Source organism: Salmo trutta, unplaced genomic scaffold, assembly GCF_901001165.1.
Source record: "Salmo trutta unplaced genomic scaffold, fSalTru1.1, whole genome shotgun sequence".
NCBI classification, from domain to species: Eukaryota; Metazoa; Chordata; class Actinopteri; order Salmoniformes; family Salmonidae; genus Salmo; species Salmo trutta.
Genome location: NW_021823073.1, coordinates 612,890 through 632,226, shown reverse-complemented (window position 1 = coordinate 632,226; position 19,337 = coordinate 612,890). Strand labels below are relative to the sequence as shown.

The 19,337-nt window shown below is 42.9% G+C and overlaps 1 protein-coding gene across 1 annotated transcript in view; it reads right to left on the bottom strand.

The window, feature by feature from the left end:
• Positions 1-19,337, bottom strand: part of LOC115188686 (angiotensin-converting enzyme 2) — a 19,690-nt gene extending 353 nt beyond the window's left edge. Inside the window, exons 1-17 of the mRNA XM_029747397.1 lie at positions 19,105-19,337; positions 18,644-18,802; positions 16,584-16,677; positions 15,158-15,304; positions 14,512-14,624; positions 9,531-9,636; positions 9,331-9,428; positions 8,973-9,145; positions 7,195-7,421; positions 6,201-6,345; positions 5,879-5,977; positions 3,797-3,919; positions 3,516-3,694; positions 1,627-1,685; positions 1,417-1,517; positions 1,133-1,249; positions 646-840 (exon numbers count right to left, since the gene is read on the bottom strand). Of these exons, the coding sequence (XP_029603257.1) occupies positions 646-840; positions 1,133-1,249; positions 1,417-1,517; positions 1,627-1,685; positions 3,516-3,694; positions 3,797-3,919; positions 5,879-5,977; positions 6,201-6,345; positions 7,195-7,421; positions 8,973-9,145; positions 9,331-9,428; positions 9,531-9,636; positions 14,512-14,624; positions 15,158-15,304; positions 16,584-16,677; positions 18,644-18,802; positions 19,105-19,296 (2,327 nt within the window). The 5' untranslated portion in view covers positions 19,297-19,337. The remainder of the gene's footprint in view (positions 1-645; positions 841-1,132; positions 1,250-1,416; positions 1,518-1,626; positions 1,686-3,515; positions 3,695-3,796; positions 3,920-5,878; positions 5,978-6,200; positions 6,346-7,194; positions 7,422-8,972; positions 9,146-9,330; positions 9,429-9,530; positions 9,637-14,511; positions 14,625-15,157; positions 15,305-16,583; positions 16,678-18,643; positions 18,803-19,104) is intronic.

The following is a 19,337-nucleotide window of genomic DNA, read 5'->3' as shown; positions in this document are numbered from 1 at the left end:
TGTGTCATGTTCATTTAAGCAATTTTAAGACACATTTTCCATATTTTATTAACAACCTCACAATTTGCAAGTGATGTAGCAATTAATTTGTCTCTTCCAGACCTGGGTCGAATACATGTCCAATACTTGAAGTTGTTGATTTAGGTTGACTAGATAGCAGGATTTAAGTTCAGGATTAAGTTTGGTTCAATCTTTATTTGAACCTCTCTTTTTACTCTTCATTCCTTAAAACAACATAGCATCTCACAGTTGGCGCTGACCTAGGATCAGGTTTGCCTTTTAGATCATAATGATTACATGATTACATGGACAGGGAGGACCTGATCCTAGATCAGCACTCTTACTCTGGTATGCTTTATGAATAGGGTTGCAAAATCCTGGTAACTTTGCCCAAATTCCCTGGTTTTCCAGAGATCCTGGTTGGAAGAATTTTGCAATCCTATAATGAATACGGCCCAGACTCGCTTCTTCCTGTCTCTGAAACCAGAGATGATCAACTCTGTTATGAATACGGCCCAGACTTACTTCTTCCTGTCTCTGAAACCAGAGATGATCAACCCTGTTATGAATACGGCCCAGACTTACTTCTTCCTGTCTCTGAAACCTGAGATGATCAACCTTGTTATGAATACGGCCTAGACTCACTTCTTCCTGTCTCTGAAGCCAGAGATGATGAGGTAACAGCCCATGCAGACCACCAGTCCCATGACCACCCCAAACACCACCAGCCAGACGGTGACCAGCTGCTCCACGGGCGGGGCCAGCGTTGCTAGGAGACCCTCGAACTCCAGAGTTTTATCGTCCAGTTTGAATGCGTCATTGATTCGACCTCTGGACAACCTAGTGAAATGGACGATGGCCTGAGTCGTGGGGTTATGGGTAATGTTAGGAGTGTTACAAGTACAAATACTGGAATAAAACACCCATAACAGGATTTACTGAATGCTGGCGGGAAAATGCAACTTTGTTTATGGCTGTAGTTTCAGAAACCACATCAAGAATGCTACACGAAGTGTTATTACTCTGTTTCAGACAGTCTTGTGGTGTCACTCAATCAGTTTGGCAGATATGATCGGGCAAAGTTTGTTTTAGCATGTTTAATCAGCTCACGTTCAAGGGTCGACTCCTTTACCTGATAGCGGCCTCTACCTCAGCTTTGGGAATGACCACGGCAGGGTTGGCAGGGTCAGTCACCACAAAGTAGAAAGAGATTCTGGCTGTCTCCTTGTAGGTGTGGATGTTCTCTGTCCTGGAACAAAGATAATAATACAATTATTTGATGTCACAAGATTCTAATAAATAATATTGATACAATAAATATACATTTTCATTCTGGAATGTGATGGGAGTGAATGACATAAAGAGAAGCAAAGCTGAGAGTGATGTCTAGGTGGACTTTTATTGTGAAACACTTACGTGAAAAGAACTTCCGTCTTGTTGACCTCAAGGTAATACTGTCTCATGGCGTAGGCCATGTTGGCTTTGAACAGGTACATCTCGTTGCCGTTCCAAATGTACTGGAAGAGAAACAAAGTCAGTTCAACTGGATTATATGAAGAGATTGTCTAAAGGAGAAGGTAGTGAAGCTGTTTTCCAACCACAGTAAATTAATCTTAGTGTACTCACTGCCTTGTCACCCATAGCTGCTTTCAGACTCAACCTCACTTTGTAGGCATTCTCTGAGACTGATGAACAGATACAAAATATGTATTATTATACACTGCTCAAAAAAATAAAGGGAACACTTAAACAACACATCCTAGATCTGAATGAATGAAATAATCGTATTAAATACTTTTTTCTTTACATAGTTGAATGTGCTGACAACAAAATCACACAAAAATAATCAATGGAAATCCAATTTATCAACCCATGGAGGTCTGGATTTGGAGTCACACTCAAAATTTAAGTGGAAAACCACACTACAGGCTGATCCAACTTTGATGTAATGTCCTTAAAACAAGTCAAAATGAGGCTCAGTAGTGTGTGTGGCCTCCACGTGCCTGTATGACCTCCCTACAACGCCTGGGCATGCTCCTGATGAGGTGGCGGATGGTCTCCTGAGGGATCTCCTCCCAGACCTGGACTAAAGCATCCGCCAACTCCTGGACAGTCTGTGGTGCAACGTGGCGTTGGTGGATGGAGCGAGACATGATGTCCCAGATGTGCTCAATTGGATTCAGGTCTGGGGAACGGGCGGGCCAGTCCATAGCATCAATGCCTTCCTCTTGCAGGAACTGCTGACACACTCCAGCCACATGAGGTCTAGTATTGTCTTGCATTAGGAGGAACCCAGGGCCAACCGCACCAGCATATGGTCTCACAAGGGGTCTGAGGATCTCATCTCGGTACCTAATGGCAGTCAGGCTACCTCTGGCGAGCACATGGAGGGCTGTGCGGCCCCCCAAAGAAATGCCACCCCACACCATGACTGACCCACCGCCAAACCGGTCATGCTGGAGGATGTTGCAGGCAGCAGAACGTTCTCCACGGCGTCTCCAGACTCTGTCACGTCTGTCACGTGCTCAGTGTGAACCTGCTTTCATCTGTGAAGAGCACAGGGCGCCAGTGGCGAATTTGCCAATCTTGGTGTTCTCTGGCAAATGCCAAACGTCCTGCACGGTGTTGGGCTGTAAGCACAACCACCACCTGTGGACGTCGGGCCCTCATACCACCCTCATGCAGTCTGTTTCTGACCGTTTGAGCAGACACATGCACATTTGTGGCCTGCTGGAGGTCATTTTGCAGGGCTCTGGCAGTGCTCCTCCTGCTCCTCCTTGCACAAAGGCGTAGGTAGCGGTCCTGCTGCTGGGTTGTTGCCCTCCTACGGCCTCCTCCACATCTCCTGATGTACTGGCCTGTCTCCTGGTAGCGCCTCCATGCTCTGGACACTACGCTGACAGACACAGCAAACCTTCTTGCCACAGCTTGCATTGATGTGCCATCCTGAATGAGCTGCACTACCTGAGCCACTTGTGTGTGTTGTAGACTCCGTCTCATGCTTCCACTAGAGTGAAAGCACCGCCAGCATTCAAAAGTGACCAAAACATCAGCCAGGAAGCATAGGAACTGAGAAGTGGTCTGTGGTTACCACCTGCAGAACCACTCCTTTATTGGGGGTGTCTTGCTAATTGCCTATAATTTCCACCTGTTGTCTATTCCATTTGCACAACAGCATGTGAAATGTATTGTCAATCAGTGTTGCTTCCTAAGTGGACAGTTTGATTTCACAGAAGTGTGATTGACTTGGAGTTACATTGTGTTGTTTAAGTGTTCCCTTTATTTTTTTGAGCAGTATATATAGAATATATCACTTTTAACTATATCTAAAATTGCATACAACTTAGTATGGAGCGATGTATTGACTATGCATACTAGATAGTGAGATAGATACAGAATCTGGTGTCACATGGGTCCTCTGTACTTTTGTACTACTTCATGTGAAGCGATATATTGGCTATGCACACTAGATAGCGCCCTAGTATGGATAGGGACACTACTCTATAGGTACTCACATGGGTCCTCAGCTGCTCTCCATCCTGGCTTCCTGTTGTTCTTCCTGTTTTCTTCTATTAGCCAAACATGGAGGTCCTTGAAGTAGTCCAGGAGAGGGGCGGAGTCCATCTTGGCATGTCCTGAAATCGTCTCCAGGGCTCTGGTCCACGACTTTGACCTCCCAAACTCCAGCATTGTCCTGTAAAATGAGATTTAGTTGTTAGTCTGTTTACTTGTTCATTGGCCATTCAGCATTCTTAGACATGACAGACGCAACAACGAACAGATTTGGTATGAGCACCTGAGCTTGTCCCCGGCTGCTGTAGAGTTGGTGATGTCACACTTGAATAAGGGTCCAGAGTGGCCAGCTGCCTCACAGAGGGCCTTCTGGAACTGGAACTGATAGATAGTCCTGGTGAAGTATCTATGACAGACAGAGACAGTTCTGGGTCAAATACAGTACATGTCCTGGTGAAGTATCTATGACAGACAGAGACAGTTTTGGGTCAAATACAGTACATGTCCTGGTGAAGTATCTATGACAGACAGAGACAGTCCTGGGTCAAATACAGTACATGTCCTGGTGAAGTATCTATGACAGACAGAGACAGTCCTGGGTCAAATACAGTACATGTCCTGGTGAAGTATCTATGACAGACAGAGACAGTTCTGGATCAAATACATGTCTATGCTTCATCATCTCCCACCACCTAAAGCTAAATGACCTATGGCAAGCTGAATAAGCTCCAGGATAGGTCCTTCCTCATACATGGACTGTACATAGTTCTAATACTTGAGCTAACTGTGATTTAGTTTACCATGTACAATGGAACCAATTTAATTGTCCCAAAAATACAAAATCTAAAAACTAAATCAAGCGAAACTTCAATTGCTATTGGACCCAGATCTGCACAGAGACAGATACGGCATTACAACAAGAATGGCTGGATGTGAGGGGTATTGAGAACGGCTGGGTGTGAGGGGTATTGAGAACGGCTGGATGTGAGGGGTATTGAGAATGGCTGGATGTGAGGGGTATTGAGAACGGCTGGATGTGAGGGGTATTGAGAATGGCTGGATGTGAGGGGTATTGAGAACGGCTGGATGTGAGGGGTATTGAGAATGGCTGGATGTGAGGGGTATTGAGAATGGCTGGATGTGAGGGGTATTGAGAATGGCTGGATGTGAGGGGTATTGAGGATGGCTGGATGTGAGGGGTATTGAGAATGGCTGGATGTGAGGGGTATTGAGAATGGTTGGATGTGAGGGGTATTGAGAATGGTTGGATGTGAGGGGTATTGAGAACGGCTGGATGTGAGGGGTATTGAGAACGGCTGGATGTGAGGGGTATTGAGAATGGTTGGATGTGAGGGGTATTGAGAATGGCTGGATGTGAGGGGTATTGAGAATGGTTGGATGTGAGGGGTATTGAGAACGGCTGGATGTGAGGGGTACTGAGAATGGTTGGATGTGAGGGGTATTGAGAACGGTTGGATGTGAGGGGTATTGAGAATGGCTGGATGTGAGGGGTATTGAGAACGGCTGGGTGTGAGGGGTATTGAGAACGGCTGGGTGTGAGGGGTACTGAGAACGGCTGGGTGTGAGGGGTATTGAGAATGGCTGGGTGTGAGGGGTATTGAGAACGGCTGGATGTGAGGGGTATTGAGAATGGCTGGATGTGAGGGGTATTGAGAATGGCTGGATGTGAGGGGTATTGAGAATTGAGAACGGCTGGATGTGAGGGGTATTGAGAACGGCTGGATGTGAGGGGTATTGAGAACGGCTGGATGTGAGGGGTATTGAGAATGGTTGGATGTGAGGGGTATTGAGAACGGCTGGATGTGAGGGGTATTGAGAACGGCTGGATGTGAGGGGTATTGAGAACGGCTGGATGTGAGGGGTATTGAGAATGGCTGGATGTGAGGGGTATTGAGAATGGCTGGATGTGAGGGGTATTGAGAGCGGTTGGATGTGAGGGGTATTGAGAATGGCTGGATGTAAGGGGTATTGAGAATGGCTGGATGTGAGGTGTATTGAGAACGGCTGGATGTGAGGGGTATTGAGAATGGCTGGATGTGAGGGGTATTGAGAACGGCTGAGTGTGAGGGGTATTGAGAACGGCTGGGTGTGAGGGGTATTGAGAATGGATGGATGTGAGGGATGTTGAGAATGGCTGGATGTGAGGGGTGTTGAGAACGGCTGGATGTGAGGGGTATTGAGAACGGCTGGATGTGAGGGATGTTGAGAATGGCTGGATGTGAGGGGTATTGAGAACGGCTGGATGTGAGGGGTATTGAGAACGGCTGAGTGTGAGGGGTATTGAGAATGGCTGGATGTGAGGGGTATTGAGAATGGCTGGATGTGAGGGGTATTGAGATGAGACCTGATGAAGGAGTAGTCTCCGGATACGTGGAACAGAGCAGGCGGGTCACAGTATGTCTCATCTCTGGGTAAGGGCTCCACTACACCGACCATATCCCTCCTGGTAACAGAGTTAGCATCAATCGTTAGCATTGTAATGTCCCTACAGTGTATTGCTAAACCAACTATGAGGTAAAAACACTAGGCCTCCACTAGAGCTCCTTCTTTACATTGATATACAACACTGATATATTGTTTATGATTCTTTATCTCCCATCACCTAAAGCTAAATAAACTATGACCTATGACAAGCTGAAGAAGCTCCAGAAGAGGTCCTTCCTTACTTCATCTCCCACCAGCGCTGCATCCACTGGTCCTTGGGGATGGTCCCCAGGAAGACCTGCCACCTCCACTCCTCCAGCATGTAGGTGAAAGGCAGGGTGGCCACGATGGTCAGGGCCTGCTTCATCAGGAAGTTGATCTCAGTCTCTGTATTGGGGCGGGAGGAAGAGAAAGAAGTGCTGTTTGAGAGATCTAAAATGGTGACACTTTATAGAAAATAAAGTGTAATGGTCTCTGGTAAAAAAGTAGGACACTTCATAGTGAATAGAGTGTTATCCAAACAGGAAGTCACTAGAGGAGCCATTTTGATGAAACAACGTGAAACAAAACCTACAACAACATAGTCTGACTCAGTGTCAATTATCCTCATCAGATAGATATACATGTGGATTTGCTCGTACCTGCCCTGGCCTTGGCCCTGAATCTGTTCCTGACCCTGGCCCTGGCCCTGACCCTGGCCCTGACCCTGTCCCTGACCCTGTCCCTGTCCCTGTCCCTGTCCCTGTCCCTGACCCTGTCCCTGACCCTGTCCCTGTCCCTGTCCCTAACCCGGACTCTGTTCAGGTGTAACTCAGGTATTCCATAGACCAGCTATAACAACAACTGTTGTCTAACTGTTATCATCAGATCTAGATCTGTTTCTACCACTACCTGACCCTGTCCCTGACCCTGTCCCTGTCCCCGACCCTGACCCTGTCCCTGTCCCTGTCCCTGTCCCTGACCCTGTCCCTGTCCCTGTCCCTGTCCCTGACCCTGACCCTGTCCCTGTCCCTGTCCCTGACCCTGTCCCTGACCCTGTCCCTGTCCCTGACCCTGTCCCTGTCCCTGACTCTGTTCAGGTGTAACTCAGGTATTCCATAGACCAGCTATAACAACAACTGTTGTCTAACTGTTATCATCAGATCTAGATCTGTTTCTACCACTACCTGACCCTGTCCCTGACCCTGTCCCTGTCCCCGACCCTGACCCTGTCCCTACCCCTGACTCAGGTGTCACCTTTATCCTCGACGAAGTCGTCTGGCAGGAGTCCCAGGGCCTTCAGGTGTTTGGGGGTGGCAGCGGACAGGGACATGATCTCCCCCACGGCCTCGTGGAAGCCCTCGTTAGCCCCGTCTCTCAGCAGGTAGGACAGGTTCCTGTAGGCCATCTGGTACTGGTTGTGTCCCATCTCATGGTGCGCTGTCAGGAAGTGGTCCATGTTCACCTCCGTACACATCTTGATCCTGGAAATGGGGGAAATTTAAGAAGTAGACAAAGTCAGGGAAGTACAGTATAATACAGTATAATACATTATAAAACAGTATAATACATTATAATACAGAATAATACAATATAATACAGAATAATGCATTATAATACGTATAATACAGTATATAATACAGTATAATACCTTTTAATACAGTATAATACAGTATATAATACAGTATAATACGTTATAATACATAATACAGTATAATACAGTAATACAGTATATAATACAGTATAATACATTTTAATACAGTACAATACTGTATAATAAGTTAATATTTATGGTTAATATTTAATCATTACAATTGATGCTGAGTGTAAGGAGGTATAGCCTACAAAATCAGATAAACTCCTTCAGATTTAATTCTACGTGTGTACAGCATTTTGAAAAGAAGTTCAACGTGCTCTGGATTTTACCTTGATGATTTATGTTTCACAACAGAATTCCTTCCTATCTTTATGACATGCTGCTGTGACTAACAGGATACGAATTCTATATAAGTAGTTAGTGCATGCAATCTCTCTGTCCCTCCCTAAGGCTCTACTTACTGCGTGTCCAGGGATAAATACAGTACCAACATGATTCCTGTTACCTGAAGTCCTCTCTGTCCCTCCCTAAGGCTCTACTTACTGCGTGTCCAGGGATAAATACAGGACCAACATGATTCCTGTTACCTGAAGTCCTCTCTGTCCCTCCCTAAGGCTCTACTTACTGCGTGTCCAGGGATAAATACAGGACCAACATGATTCCTGTTACCTGAAGTCCTCTCTGTCCCTCCCTAAGGCTCTACTTACTGCGTGTCCAGGGATAAATACAGTACCAACATGATTCCTGTTACCTGAAGTCCTCTCTGTCCCTCCCTAAGGCTCTACTTACTGCGTGTCCAGGGATAAATACAGGACCAACATGATTCCTGTTACCTGAAGTCCTCTCTGTCCCTCCCTAAGGCTCTACTTACTGCGTGTCCAGGGATAAATACAGGACCAACATGATTCCTGTTACCTGAAGTCCTCTCTGTCCCTCCCTAAGGCTCTACTTACTGCGTGTCCAGGGATAAATACAGGACCAACATGATTCCTGTTACCTGAAGTCCTCTCTGTCCCTCGCTAAGGCTCTACTTACTGCGTGTCCAGGGATAAATACAGGACCAACATGATTCCTGTTACCTGAAGTCCTCTCTGTCCCTCCCTAAGGCTTGTCACTCTGCATGTCCTGGGCTAAGTAAAGGGAAAGGGGGATACCTAGTTTGTTGTACAACTGAATGCATTCAAGAAAAATGTGTCTTCCGCATTTAACCCAACCCCTCTGAATTAGAGAGGTGTGGGGGGCTGCCTTAATCGCCGTCCACGTCATCAACACCCGGGGAGCAGTTGTTGTTGGGGGTTAACTGCCTTGCTCAAAGGCAGAACAGCAGAGTTTTCCACCTTGCCTGCTCAGGGAGTCGAACCAGCGACCTTTTGGTTACTGGCCCAACGCTGTTAACCGCTAGTCTAGTTAAATGCAGGATGAATAGGATTCCTGTTACCTGAAGTCCTCTCTGTTCCCCATGTCCCAGGCTGTAGGGTGGCACACTACCTTCCTGCCATCAGTAGGTTTCTCCAGCATAGAGTCCTTCCAGAAGTTATCAAACATCTTGTATAGACCCACCGACATGAAGAACTTCTCTGCTTCTTGGAACAGTCTGTCCTTAGGCCATTTCTGGGAATTACAGAAAAGGTGTTTAACTAACAGTGTATTTTAGGGGGTAAGAACTGAAAGTAATAGAAGTCACTATTAAAGTCACACTTGTTTCCTTCAGATCCAACCCACAATTCCTAGTCTACAATTTTCAAGGTCAATATTGGATACATACAATAGCAGATCATGATTTATTTTCACTCAACCTGTGCGATCATAGCGTCCGTCACATCAATATCGGTTTTCTCTGGAAAAGGGGTTGAGATGGGGTAAAGACCTGTCCAAAACCTTCCCCACATGTCACCTGAAAAAGGTCATTAGAGAGAGAGAGAAGACCTTCATAAGCTGAATCAGTCCTGTTCCAGCAGTGTTGGAGCAAAAGCTGTGCCCTGTCCAGCGACCTCACCCAGTAGATGTGCAGGCAGGCCCCCCTCTGGGTGGATGTGTTCAGGGTGTTTGGCCTGCAGCTTAGACCTCACATAGGCATGCAGCTCTTTGTACAGGGGGAGGATCTGGAAAGACACAATAGAGTTGGTGGTGTGAAATAAAACATAAATACACCATATCTTTGATGTGGCAAGTCTGATTTACATAATGCAAGGAAAGCATGCTGGTTGGGGAGTAATGGATTACATATAACGGATTCCAAAAATCTAACTCTAATTTGTTATGTTACCAGCAAAAATATTGTAATCCGATTACAGATACCGATATGATTACTTCTAGTATTACTTTTAAATTCAGAAAGGAAACAAACAAATGATTTGACATCTTTCTGTTTCTCAATGACATTCAAATCAGCATTGAAAAAAGGGGCACATTTTTATACCGAGGACAGTTTCAGGTTGGATATTCCACGAATATTCGCCTGTAGTTTTCCTTACGTCCACCAACAGCAGTTAGGGACCGTCAACATAGTGACAAATCAAGTTTTTCAAATTTCAATAGCTCTTTAACCATTACTCCTAAAACTTTCCAAACTGGCTGTAGCTAACCCGATGGCATTGACACACATTGCACACACTTTCTATATCGATTTACATCTCACACTATTTTAAATTATTTATTTACATTTTTACATTTCAATACCTCATTGGTCATATGACCTACTGACTTAAACAAGGTTCAGAATGTCCACTGAATACACTTCTATATTGCACACCCTTTAGTTTGTCCATTTTCCCCTCACATGATTTTACATTCATTTTTCAAAATTGTGACCTACTGACTTCAAACAAGGTTCAGAATGTCCACTGACTATGCCTTCATAATGGACACTCTGATGTTTGTCTACTTTCATCTCATGTTATTAGACTTAAATCTGTAAGCTTTGCAGCCCTTCATTTTACATTGGTGTTAAAAAATTTTTTGAAGTTAAATGTTCCAGCCTCGCAATAACTATCTTTCACATGGACACTGAAAGATCCACAGATGGCTGTATGTGGCATGGATCAAGGACAGGAGAGGTGTTCGAACAGAGGTGCTTAAAGGAAGGCGCACAGGTAGGCCTCATGAAAAACAATGTTTCATATGCTCTTTTTAATCACAGTAATAGGCAGTGATTTGTCAGTCAGAGTGAGCTTGATAAAGTGATAGAATCATTTTCATAGCCTCACTTTCATATACTGTACATTAAGACAAATCCTTCTACGTTGAGTATTAGCACGCAGTTTACATAACCTGATAATGACTTGATATTTGAGTGCATTTACAACAAGCCACATGCAGACAACTTACAAAATGCAATAGTGCATTTGAGGGTTTGTTTTTCTGATGAAAATAGTTATTTGATGCATGGCCTACAATTTCTAACTGGGAAAATAAATTCCTACATCTTTTGTGTAACACCAAAACGTATAACATTCACACCACTACACGTTGAAAATACAGTTGTTTTCCTGTGCAGTGATCAACTTACATTCTGATAGCTTTTTGTATTTCTGAGTGACATAAAGGTATCGACATAGTGATTAATTCACTTTTAATGTCATTACAGAAAACATACAACAACAACAACAACAACAAGATGATCGAGTTAACAACACATTACAAACAGAGTCATGAAACTGGCAAATAAAGATGACAACGGAAAGGGAAATATTGATGATGGCCAGAAATTCAGTCAACACCAACCAGATCATTAGAGACAGAGGGACAGAAGGTGAGGCAGAGGCTCTGGAGGATAGGAAAGATGACATACAAACACAAAGTGACGAAGAGTACTCCAGAGACGGAAGGACAGAACAAGTGAGTGATGCTAAAAGAATAACCAGACCAGGGGCAAAGTCATTTTCCATTTCTATTAAGATGGACAGGTGGAAGAAAATAAAGCCCTTACCAGGTACCTCAAACCAGGTACCTCAAACCAGGTACCTCAAACAGCCATGGACAGATGTGCTTTATTCTGAATTAAATAAGGTCAATCCATGCTGCAACTTGGCATTCAAATACCAGCATATCAAAGCTAGTCACAGACGGAGAAAAGCCTCACCTTACTTCTGTGCCTTGACCACCTGCACCTTTCAGTCGTGTAAAGCAAAATACATGTTTAGACGACAAAAAAGGCCTAGCAAATATAGCAAATATGTCAACATCACGGTATTCAGATTTGGTGAGGTGACACACCAACGAAGTGAGAGAAGATGTAGGCCTGTAAGATATACATTTTTTATTTAGAAAAATTAATGTAAAATCTTGTGAGATGAAAATAGACAAACTAAAGGGTGTGCAATATAGAAGGGTAGTCAGTGGACATTCTGAACCTTGTTTGAAGTCATTAGGTCACATGACCAATGAGCTATTGACATTTTAAATGTTGAAAAATTCATGTAAAAACGTGTTAGATAAAAATGAACAAACTAAAAGGAGTCCAATGTGTAGGCCCACTGAGTGGACATTCTGAACCTTGTTTGAAGTCAGTAGGTCACATGACCAAGGAGCTATTGAAATTCAAATGTAAAAAAAAGTTTGTACTTTGTTTATGCGCCCTAACTAATTCAACTAGGAATACAAAATGCTGCTCACATTTCCACATGTTTATTAGCTTTGGAAAGCGAATTAATGTCCAAATCTGGTGTGTGCAATTTTTCCAACATCATGACACTTATTTGGAGTCTGTGGCTCAAGTGGTTTGAAAGCTATTGAGGTTTGAAAGCGCGAATATCCTTCGAATATCCAACTAAAACTGTCTTTACCGCGGTCATTTTTATTTGTTCTGCCTGAGCGAGTTTGACCACAAATTAGAGACCACCATGATGACACAACAAATGCGTTTGATGGATCGCAGGAATATGCTTTTGTAGGCTACAGTCCAAGCTATGTCTTCCAACTTGAATAAACGCTTGGAGGTAAAGACGACAGTAATGGTGTAGCCCAACGGGCGATATGGATATCACTTATTACTGATATCTAGGCTGCATAGCGCATGGATGTGGATCACACTGCTGCGCTCTCATTTAGCTATTTGCGCCTTAAGGATTGTGGATGTTGTGAATGTGGGTGGCTGTTCACAAATGTATATGTGTATTTTAACCCAATAATGGTTGAATATAATAAGTTTAAGCTGCCTATCAATCGTGGTTTTTGTGACAGAACCAAACGGAAGCAAACAGAGCAAAATAATAGTTTCTATTGGACAAATTCAGGTAGGTCCCTCCCCGTTTCGTCCAGTTTGCTTCCGTTTAAGAAACGTTTTGCAACAGAATCGGCGTAATGAATATGCCAGTATACAGCCAGTATAAAATGCGTTCTTGCAGCCGCTTCATAGTGCGGATCCCAGCCTATGGAATAACAGGTTGAGGCAGTTCCTCCCTGCTCAACGCCCCCGTGGTATTTTTATACATACTGTCAAAAACAATTATAATTTAAGATGACCACGAGAAAGCCCAATCAATCGTCGATGACAACAAAATCATAAACAACAGAGTAGGCTAATTAATCCTTAGTTATTGGGTTATACTCGGGTAAAACAATTTGACTAATATATATTTCCATATTTCCAAGTCCTATTCTTTAAGATCAAGGAGTATTACATGAATTGGAATGACAGGAAATCTGGCAGACCCTGGTGTTTAATGTAAAAATATAGCCTAATCCAATTATTATCTATACAGTAGTAGAAAGCGATGGGTTAAAATAAGTCTAAATAACCAACCCATGAAGTAAAATGTAACACCCATATATGGCCAGCTATGTAAACTCTAACATTAACTTATCCTGCAATGGATGTTGTTCAATTGGTAATATTATTTTTTGTCTTCTTCTAATGCCTCTTAAGCAGGTTGACGTTAATAAGAAGGTTGACGTTTATTGGGATGAGTCTTGTCCTGGAGGCAGAACTGAGCGATTTCAGCTAGATGGGCCAGCTGCAGACTCAAAATTGGCTATATTCTTAATTTAAGGTTAGGGTTAGACATTATGGGTTAGCAGTGTGGTTAAGGTTAGGGTTAGACATTATGGGTTAGCAGTGTGGTTAAGGTTAGGGTTAGACATTATGGGTTAGCAGTGTGGTTAGGGTTAGACATTGGGTTTAGTAGTGTGGTTAAGGTTAGGGTTAGGCATTATGGGTTAGCAGTGTGGTTAAGGTTAGGGTTAGACATTATGGGTTAGCAGTGTGGTTAAGGTTAGGGTTAGACATTATGGGTTAGCAGTGTGGTTAAGGTTAGGGTTAGACATTAGGGTTAGCAGTGTGGTTAAGGTTAGGGTTAGACATTATGGGTTAGCAGTGTGGTTAAGGTTAGGGTTAGACATTAGGGTTAGCAGTGTGGTTAGGGTTAGACATTATGGGTTAGCAGTGTGGTTAGGGTTAGACATTATGGGTTAGCAGTGTGGTTAAGGTTAGGGTTAGACATTATGGGTTAGCAGTGTGGTTAAGGTTAGGGTTAGACATTATGGGTTAGCAGTGTGGTTAAGGTTAGGGTTAGACATTATGGGTTAGCAGTGTGGTTAAGGTCAGGGTTAAGGTTAAGGTTAGGTTTAAAATCAGATTTGATGACTTTGTGGCTGTGCCAGCTAGTGACCACTTTGCAGCGCTGCCTCCATAAGAAGATTCATGACGAAAAAAACGCTAACCTGTGCCTCTTAAGGGGAAGTCTAAAAGTAACTGAAAGTAATCAGATTACATTACTGAGTTTGGGTAATCCAAAGGTTGCATTACTGATTACAATTTTGGACAGGTAACTAGTAACTGTAACGGATTACATTTAGAAAGTAACCTACAAAACTCTAACTGTACAATACAGAAATATATACAATAACAAAAACATCCAATAAAACAAAATAGTATCAATAATATTTTATTAACAGTGTTTTTGCGACATACAATACATTTCATTTGTATGTGAGAAAAGCTCAGCGTAGTTGAAGCACCACAACAGTCGACAACGTACCTCTTTGTAAATGCGCCTCACATCGGTCATCAGTTGGCCCCTGGCGTAGTTGTACGGGCTGTCATCGATAGTTTCATAGTTGGACCGCCAATAGTCTCCGTAGTCCTCATAACCTGTGGCGATAGATATAGTAGTAGTAGTTGGACAGGTTTGTAGTAGTAGTATAGTAGTAATATAGTAGTAGTATAGTAGTAGTATATTGGTAATATATTATGTGTAGTATAGTAAGATAGTAGTAGTAGTATAGTAATATAGTAGTAGTGTAGTAGTAGTAGTAGTAGTAGTATAGTAATAGAGTAATATACTAGCAGTATAGTAGTACCGTAGTAGTAGTAGTAGTTTTAGTAGTAGTAGTAGTAGTAGTAATAGTAATATAGTAGTAGTAGTAGTAGTAGTAGCAGCAGCAGTAATATAGTAGTAATAGTAGTAGTCGTAGTAGTAGTATAAGTATAGTAGTAGTAGTAGTAGTACTCGTATAGTAGTAATAGTAGTAGTAATAGTAGTAGTACTTATAGCAGTAGTAGTAGTAGTAGTAGCACTATAGTACTAGTAGTAGTAGTAGTAGTATGGTAGTGTAGTAGTAGTAGTAGTCGTAGTAATAATAGCAGTATAGTAGTAGTATTAGCAGTAGTAGTAGTAGGTCTACCATTGAGTTTGGCAGCTTCGTTCTTAAGGTCCACATAGTCTTCATATAGAGGCCTCATCTTCTTCCCTACCTCCACTCTCCAGCCCTCCCATACATGCAGACGCTCATAGTAGTCACTGTCCATGTTGGCCATTACACTCTCCAGCCCTAGACATTAGACACAGCAGTAAACCAGTTGAAAAAAGGCTAGTTCATATTTGAAATAGAAACTCCAGCATACCAGTATTCTTGTCCCTAGTATTTTTGTTATTCTTTTATGTATCCTCGCATCAGGAATATCATTGAGCTGGGGTTCCTTTTTTCCTACACAACATTAAACCACTATCTGACCTCAGATTTCTGAAGCCATCTCCCTCACCAAGACATCCAAGCACCAAAACCTGAAGTGAGGAGACACCTTTTACAAGAAATACTATTCCTTCAAAACTAGGGGAGTTTTTCGGCAGGGCTTTTTGTTGTTGAAGTATCTGACAGAGTGACTAGTAGTCTTGAGATATACCGTTTTTATAGAAGTCTAGGGTCTGCATCCCACTGGTACACAATTTAGTACACTACTTTGACACTAAATAGTGCACTACTTTTGACCCTATATTTTGCTCTACGTTTGACACTACTAGGGCCATGGTCAAAAGTAGTGCCCTATATAGGGAATAGAGTGCCATTTGGGACTCAGTCAATGACCTTGGACATCCGTAAAAGGGCAGTCGGTCGTAAAGTCAGGTTGCCACAGCCGAGCTGACAGTTGGTACTTTGTACCCATACCAAATGGCACCCAATTCATTACTTAGTGTCCTACTTTCACCCAGAGCCATGTGGGACTCTGGCCTTTCTAGAAGAAAAAGAAACGCACACCTATTTAGGCGAGGTGCTGGCCAGCGGAGTAGAAAACTTGAAAACAAAGGAGAGCAGCACACTCTAGGAGCTCAGATGCAACATTTTTATGTCCAACGTTTCGACAGCCAAGCTGTCTTCATCAGGGTACGATCCCAAACACTGCGGGATGACTCGTTTATATTGTGTCAAAAGACTCACAGGTGTCTGTAATCATGGCCAAGTGTGGCCTAATATCATTGGTTAATTCTCAAATATTAAAATGGCATACAAAGAACAGTATACAAAAAACAAATGGATAGCATACGATCATAGATTCATTTTAGACTACACAAGCTTACAAACAATTACAATGGCAAAGTCACAATAATCACAAGAATGGCTTAAGATCAAAGTCTATGTTGAGACCGAAGGGAGCAAGGGTCTTTAAATTAAAGATCCAGGCAGCCTCTCGTTTTAACAATAAATGATCAAGGTCACCCCCTCTCCTAGGGAGGGTGACATGTTCGATGCCAATATAACGCAGAGACGAAATTGAGTGGTTTGCTTCCAAAAAGTGGGCCGCAACTGGGTGATGTGGGACTCTGGCCTTTACCTGGTTCCAAAGTTTGACAGTCAAAGGGGTCTTCTCTCTTGCACACCGTGCCTGTACTGTAGATGGAGCTCATCTTATTCATCACTTTGTTCAGCTGACATGAAATACAACAACAACAACATCAACAACAACATCAACAACAACATCAACATTAACAACAACATCAACATTAACAACAACAACAACATCAACATTAACAACAACAACAACATCAACATTAACAACAACAACAACATTAACAACAACAACAACATTAACAACAACATCAACAACAACATCGACAACATCAACATTAACAACAACAACATCAACATTAACAACAACATCAATATTAACAACAACAACAACATCAACATTAACAACAACAACAACATTAACAACAACAACATTAACAACAACATCAACAACAACAACATCAACAACAACATCGACAACATCAACATTAACAACAACAACAACATTAACAACAACAACAACATTAACAACAACATCACAAACAAGTTATGCTATGTTGTGGTATTACAATGATTTGACTAGCCTGTTCCCGTGAGTATTTGACTAGCCTGTTCCCGTGAGTATTTGACTAGCCTGTTCCTGTGAGTATTTGACTAGCCTGTTCCTGTGAGTATTTGACTAGCCTGTTCCCGTGAGTATTTGACTAGCCTGTTCCCGTGAGTATTTGACTAGCCTGTTCCCGTGAGTATTTGACTACCCTGTTCCCGTGTGTATTTGACTAGCCTGTTCCCGTGAGTATTTGACTAGCCTGTTCCCGTGAGTATTTGACTAGCCTGTTCCCGTGAGTATTTGACTACCCTGTTCCCGTGAGTATTTGACTAGCCTGTTCCCGTGAATATTTGACTAGCCTGTTCCCGTGAGTATTTGACTAGCCTGTTCCCGTGAGTATTTCACTAGCCTGTTCCCGTGAGTATTTGACTAGCCTGTTCCCGTGTGTATTTGACTAGCCTGTTCCCGTGAGTATTTGACTAGCCTGTTCCCGTGAGTATTTGACTAGCCTGTTCCCGTGAGTATTTGACTAGCCTGTTCCCGTGAGTATTTGACTAGCCTGTTCCTGTGAGTATTTGACTAGCCTGTTCCCGTGAGTATTTGACTAGCCTGTTCTCGTGAGTATTTGACTAGCCTGTTCCCGTGAGTATTTGACTAGCCTGTACCCGTGAGTATTTGACTAGCCTGTTCCCGTGAGTATTTGACTAGCCTGTAATAGAAGAGATGAGGACAGTCAGACTAATAGAAGAGATGAGGACAGTCAGACTAATAGAAGAGATGAGGACAGTCAGACTAGTAGAAGAGATGAGGACAGTCAGACTAATAGAAGAGATGAGGACAGTCAGACTAATAGAAGAGATGAGGACAGTCAGACTAATAGAAGAGATGAGGACAGTCAGACTGATAGAAGAGATGAGGACAGTCAGACTAATAGAAGAGATGAGGACAGTCAGACTAATAGAAGAGATGAGGACAGTCAGACTAATAGAAGAGATGAGGACAGTCAGACTAATAGAAGAGATGAGGATAGTCAGACTAATAGAAGAGATGAGGACAGTCAGACTAATAGAAGAGATGAGGACAGTCAGACTAATAGAAGAGATGAGGACAGTCAGACTAATAGAAGAGATGAGGACAGTCAGACTAGTAGAAGAGATGAGGACAGTCAGACTAATAGAAGAGATGAGGACAGTCAGACTAATAGAAGAGATGAGGACAGTCAGACTAATAGAAGAGATGAGGACAGTCAGACTGATAGAAGAGATGAGGACAGTCAGACTAATAGAAGCGATGAGGACAGTCAGACTAATAGAAGAGATGAGGACAGTCAGACTAATAGAAGAGATGAGGACAGTCAGACTAATAGAAGAGATGAGGACAGAAAGAAAAGTTATCTTACATATGGACTGAAAGAAGACCACAATGGAAAGAATTCCTCTAGTCAATGATTTTAAATGCATTGTACCCATATGTTGGTGAATTGTGATTTTAAAAGGTTAAATCATTAAAATCAAGAAGAAAAAGATCAGAGACAGCAGTGAAAGAATGTGTCTTACATGTGCTGCTTTGTCTGCGGACAGGGCCCCAGAGCCCTTGTCCTGGAGGGAAGTCAGCTGGAGTTTGATCAATGGATCACTGATCTGATCGATTGGAAAGTTCTCCGACTCCTTGGATACTTTGCTGTAGTATTCTCCCCAGATTGCGCTCTGTACACCCTGAAACCATAACAAAACATTGACAGAAATGACATTTCATTCATAATATTAACAATACAATACAATAGACAATATCAAATAACTAGTTGTCTGTCTGGAGTTATGTGTTGAGATGTAGCCCACCAATCCAAAATTGACAGCAATATACCATTATTGTCATTGTTCAGAACCAGACCCATAGATCCACCCTGTTTCTCAGTTCAGCCTTGTGGACCCCCAGCTACAGGCCATAGGGGTCTCTGAAGATGGCTCTGAAACTCTGCCTTTCATTAGTGCCACTTTAAATCTACCAGAAAACTCACCAGTTTGTCTAAATTCTCCTGGGAAATATCTGTGTTGTACGCCCATGATGCCAGGGAATACTGATACATGAGATGAGTAGCGTTCCCATCAAACGTGTCCAGAAACTCCTGTGCCCTTCTCTCTAAGTCTGACTGTGCTGCCACACAGGCCACAGCGATCAGCCCCACTAGAAGACGCCTGGTCATAGACATCCTGTATGAATATCCCCTACGGCCACACTGACACCACTTCA